The sequence below is a fragment of the Micromonas pusilla genome, assembly GCF_000151265.4.
Source record: "Micromonas pusilla CCMP1545 genomic scaffold MICPUCscaffold_2, whole genome shotgun sequence".
NCBI lineage: Eukaryota > Viridiplantae > Chlorophyta > Mamiellophyceae > Mamiellales > Mamiellaceae > Micromonas > Micromonas pusilla.
The window spans coordinates 825,855-831,161 of NW_003315883.1; the positions used below are offsets into that span (position 1 = coordinate 825,855).

Below are 5,307 nucleotides of genomic sequence, written 5' to 3' on the forward strand. Positions count from 1 at the left end.
TCGCCGACGCGCGACGGCGGCGACGGAGACGGAGGCGATGGACGCGGCGACGGCGGCGAAGGGACCGCGAGCAAGCGCCCGCGGCGGTCGCGAAGGTGAGCCGCGCCCGCGCGCTTCGAGACGAGATCGATCGACTGGTCGAGATCGAAGACGGAGGACGAGATTTGATTTGACGCGGTCGTTCAGCTCGCAACTCAAGTACTTCCGACGAAACGCAACGTCTTCGCTCGTCGACGAACCCGCAGAAAGCCACACCGCTCGCGCGGATCGGAAATGATCGTTTCGAGGGTGCCGAGCGTTGCGCGACCGTCGCACCGCGCGTTCGCTCGCGCGGTTCGACACGACGCGTCTGGCTCACCCGCTGGCTTTTTTCTGTTGAAACTGAATCGCGAACACGGGTATGTACCCGCCGACGAGGACCATCCCGGCGGCGACCGCGCCGAAGATGAGGTGCTTGCCTTTCGTCTGCGCGCGAAGAGGGGGGGGAGGGGGGGGGGACGCGGGGGAGGACGAGTCAGCCGCGTCCGTCGCGGCTGCGCGCGAGGAGGGGTCCGAAAAACGGCGACGACGACGACGACGACGACGCGTCCGATCCGAGCGACGCGTCGCGGGGGATGGACGCACCGCGTGGACGTCGTACATCTTCTCCGCGTGAATGTACGCCTGCGGAGCGCGCGAGGGAGGTCGGGAGCGGGAGCGGCGGGGGAGGGGGGGAAGGGATCGTCAGAGGTGCGTCGCGAGGCGCGCGCGCGGGGGACGAGGCCGCCCCGGGGCCAACCCTAAAAACGACGACGACGACGACAACGACGACGCGCGCGCGCGGACGCGACGGGACGAGACGCACGGGTTCGTCCGCGCCGCCGCGCTTGGGCGCGGAGGTTTGAAAGGCGCGAGCGGGCGCGGCGCCTGCGCGCTGCGTCAGCGCGCGACGCGCGACCTGGGCGAGAGCGCTGGACGACATCTCGCGCGCGGAAATTGCGCCCCTTCGCGCGCGATTTCCTGGCATGAACGCCACGAGCCCTACGTGTACACGTACTGTACGTGTAAAGTCTGTACAACGTACGAGTACGTGTACAAATAGTAATAGAATACTTTCGTATGAGCCAGCCGAATGATTTACGTGTACACGAGTAATCACGAGTACACGTACGTGTACACGTACACGTTACTGTTAGACTGTTTAATTGTGCGTGTACAGTAGGGCTACGTGTACGTGTACAACGTTAGCTCGCTTCTAGATCACATGTTTTACCCGGATGGGTTAGAGCTCAGTCTTTTTGTAATCAGATCCACACACGTGTACAACGTTGTACACGTACGATCTGTCGGCTTTGAAATTTGAAAGAGCGAACGGGCGAAACGATCGGTCTGTCGATGCCGGTGACACGTAACGTTGTACGTGTACTACACACTGTACTACACAGTGACTTTCAAAGTACTGTACACGTCCGTGTAGTTGTAGTGTGCAGGAGGTCAAACCCGTCAAACCTGGGTCAATCTCAGTGTCAATCGCAATCTCCCGAGCAGAAATTAAAATTGTGCCGAGGGACGAGAATTCAAGTTGAGCGCGGCTCCCAGATCCCTCTTCTTCCGTCAAAACTCACGCGCGCTCGCCGCATCCCGCAGCGCATCCGACCTCGATCATGAGTCAGCTCGCGGCGTACAAAAAGATGAAAGTCCAGGTGCGTCCTCCAGCGCGTCCTCGCTCCCGCGCTCTGCTGTTCCCCGCTCAACGAGGAAGAAATTATTAAAATCCTCCGCTCACGCGCGCTCGAATTCCCGCGCGATCCGTCGCGATCTCACTCTCGCTTCGCCGTTCGGTTCCCAGGAGCTCCGCGACGCGTGCGAGGAGAAAGGCCTGGACGCGACCGGACTGAAGGCTGTCCTCCTCGAGCGCCTGGAAAAGTCCCTCGCGAGCGACGCCGACGCCGACGCCGACGCCGCCGGCGGCGACGACGACGCGCCCGCGGAGAACGACGACGATCTCGAAGACGTCCCCGACGACGACGCGCCCGCCGCGGCCGCGACCGCCGGGGACGACGATCTCGTCGACCCGGACGACGCCCCCGCGACGGAGAACCCCGCGTCCGCCGGCGCGCCCGCGACGAACGCCGGCGCGAACGACGCCGCAGGGGTGTCGCTCGAGCCGAAAACGAAGGTGGCGCAGACGCCGGAGCGGCTCGCGGCGACGGAGGCGGCGCGCGCCGCGCTCGTCGCCGCGATCGAGGAGGACATCGAGAAGCGTAAGCATCGCGCGGAGCGCTTTGGGATGCCGTTCGTCCTGAGCGAGCTCGACGAGACGCGTCTGCGGTGCGCGAAGGAGGGGAAACCGATGCCGGGCAGCGCCGAGGAGGCGGCCACGAGACGCGAGGCAAAGGCACGGGGCCGCGCCGAGCGAAAGCAGAAGAAACGGGAGAGCGGAGGTCGGGGTCAGGGTCAGGGTCAGGGTCAGGGTCAGGGCGGCGCGGGGGCCGAAGCGAAAGCGAAAGCGAAAGGCGATGCGTGCCGCAACTGCGGAAAGAAGGGTCACTGGGCGAGAGACTGCTGGGCCCCCGGCGGCGGCAAAGAGGGCCAGGGCGGCGGCAGAGGCGGCGAGAAGAGATCGAAGCCGGAAACCGCCCCCGACCGCGCGACGGGCGACGACGCGGAGCGAAAGAAAGCCCGCGCCGAACGCTTCGGCACCGGCGAGACGCTCAGGGCGTTGGACCCGGAGTTTGAGGCCAAGCTCGCCGCGCGCGCGGCGCGATTCGCGGAGGACGCGCCGTGACGCGAGCGAGGCGAGGCGTCTCGACGAGCGGGGTCGCGGTCGATCGGTCGGTCGGTCGCGATCCGTCCGGCGAGGGCGGGGCGAGGGCGAGGCGGACGAGCGAGCGCTGCGCCGAGCGCGCGTTGTGAATAGTAGGGCTATCGTCGTCGTCGCGAGCGCGCGGCGTCTTCACCGGCTCGTTCGGCGGCGTGACCAGAAGGTGAAAAACCACCTTCTGGCCTGCGTACGTGTACGTGTACTGTGCGTGTAGTCCGGACAAAAAACCGACCCAAATTACAGCGCGAAAGGCAGCAGTTGAGCACTCCGTGTAGAGTCGCGATGCAGTGCATCGGACTGCAGTTTTCCAGGTTTCTTTTCCGTCGCGCGCGCTTCTCAGTACACGTACACTAGTTACAGTACACGTAGTAGGTTTGATTACACAAAAACTGAGCACCACACGTACTGTACGTTTACGTGTATTTGCTCACTGCGTGAGAGGGTTTCCCGTAGAGAAGTTTGCTCGCACTAGCTAGGTCACATGTTTTGCCCGGATGGGTTAGAGCTCAGTATATCAAACCTACAACGTAGAGGAAGTACGTACGGAAGTTCAACTACTACATGTACTGTAGGGCTACGAATGAAGGTACGAAGGTTGTTGTGTATCATAAGTTGTTTTACTGTACTGTATGTGTACGAAAGTATAGAATCTATCTTCGAAGGTACACGTGCGTACGTGTACGTAGTACGAAAATACGTACTTTTGTAGTGTACTTCCGGAAGTACGGAAATAAATAGAATACGTTGTACGAAAGTACTTTCGAAACTAACAACTTAATACCTTCGTACTTTCGTACTTTCGTACGAAAGTACTTTCGAAAATAGATAGTTTGAAAGGTACGAAAGTACTTTCGTACTTTCGTACGTTTTTAGTACTCGTACGGTACTACGGAGGTACGAAAGTACTACGAAAATATCTTCGTACAACGTTACACGTACGTGTACTGTACGAGTCGTGTACCTTCGTACGAAAGTACTAAAGTTGTACGAAAGTACAAAAGTACAAGTGTTGTACGTGTACACGTACAGCTGTACACTTATTCTATTCGTACGTGTACTGTGGCCTTGCACGTGTACAGTGTACAGCTGTACACGTAACTTGTACACGTACTGTACACAATGATACGTGAATGTTCACGTACGTAGCCTTAATAATACCGTTGTACACGTACTGTACACATACTGTACACGTACACGTACGTGTACTCCTGCTGAGTGCCTGCGTGCGCTTCTCCTGTCCAGTGTCGTCCGCGTGTCACTTACCGCCGGCGCATGACGTCCGCGCCGGGGAGGGCGTCGACGCGAATGCAGTCGCCCGCGCGCGCGATAGCGCGCGCGCTGCGGTCCCGCGCGCGCGCGACCGCGACGCCGCGCGACGCCGCGCCGCCGGATCCGCCCTCGACCGCGCGCGCGCGTCGCGTCTGGACCCCGCGCGCGCCGCTCGAGCCGGTCGCGTCCGCGTACGTGCACCTCCCGTTCTGCCGCCGGCGATGTTACTACTGCGATTTCGCCGTGAGCGTCGTCGGGGACGCGCACGAAACCTCGGACGCGGTGACGCGAGGGATGGAGACGTACGTCGAGACGCTTTCGCGGGAGATCGCGAACACGCCGAGCGCGCCGTCGTCGCGCGGTCGTCGTCGTCATCACCCGCCGCTGAGGACAATCTTCTTCGGCGGCGGGACGCCGTCGCTGCTCCCGCCCGCGCTGCTTCGCCGCGTGCTCGACGCGCTGAGAGCGCGGTTCGGGATCGACGCGGACGCGGAGATCTCCATGGAGGTGCGCGCCCGCCGTCCGCGCTCCTTGTCGCGCGCGACGACCCGACCTCGATTTCTCGGTTTCGTTCGGCGGCACCGCTGTCCGCGCGCGCGCGATCGCGTCGTGTCGTATTCGCGCGTAATTTAATAACGGCCCGCCCGCGGCGACTGCGCAGATGGACCCGGGAACGTTCGACGCGGCAAAACTCCGGTCGTACGCCGAACTCGGAGTGAACCGCGTGAGCCTGGGCGTGCAGTCGTTCGACGACGCCGTGCTTCGCGCCGCGGGAAGAGCGCACACGGCGGCGGACGCGCGCGTCGCGATCGAAACCGTGCGACGCGAGGCGAGGCTTCGCGCGTGGAGTCTGGACCTCATAAGCGGTCTTCCCGGGCTGAGCCTCGAGACGTGGGAGGACTCGCTCAGAGAAGCCGTCGACGCGGGCGTGGACCACGTCTCCGTGTACGACCTTCAAGTCGAGGAGGGGACGCCGTTCGGGAGGTGGTACGACCGCGACGGCGGCGGCGACCGCGACGCGGCTGCGGCTGCGACGGCGGCGCGGCCGCCGCTGCCGAGGGAATCCGCGGTGATCGACATGTTCCGCGCCGCCTCCTCGATCCTTCGCGACGCGGGGTACGAGCACTACGAGATAAGCTCGTACGCGAGACCGAACGCGCGGTGCGAGGTGCGCGCGACCCGTCTTCTCTCGTCTCGCGCTCTATGCGCCGGTCCCCGCGCGGCGCGCGCCGTCC

At 62.8% G+C, this 5,307-nt stretch overlaps 2 protein-coding genes across 2 annotated transcripts in view; both read left to right on the forward strand.

The window, feature by feature from the left end:
- Window positions 1-1,643: 1,643 nt before the first annotated feature.
- Window positions 1,644-2,767, forward strand: MICPUCDRAFT_55285 (uncharacterized protein; the record flags this gene model as incomplete). The annotated part of the gene is made up of 2 exons (XM_003055925.1): window positions 1,644-1,682; window positions 1,829-2,767. 2 exons carry the CDS (start codon window positions 1,644-1,646, stop codon window positions 2,765-2,767), a joined length of 978 nt encoding a protein of 325 aa, XP_003055971.1.
- A 1,341-nt stretch (window positions 2,768-4,108) lies between these two features.
- MICPUCDRAFT_14012 (uncharacterized protein) overlaps window positions 4,109-5,307 on the forward strand; it is a gene marked incomplete at both ends in the record, with an annotated part of 1,969 nt that continues 770 nt past the window's right edge. Inside the window, 2 exons of the mRNA XM_003055926.1 lie at window positions 4,109-4,579; window positions 4,734-5,240. Of these exons, the coding sequence (XP_003055972.1) occupies window positions 4,109-4,579; window positions 4,734-5,240 (978 nt within the window). The remainder of the gene's footprint in view (window positions 4,580-4,733; window positions 5,241-5,307) is intronic.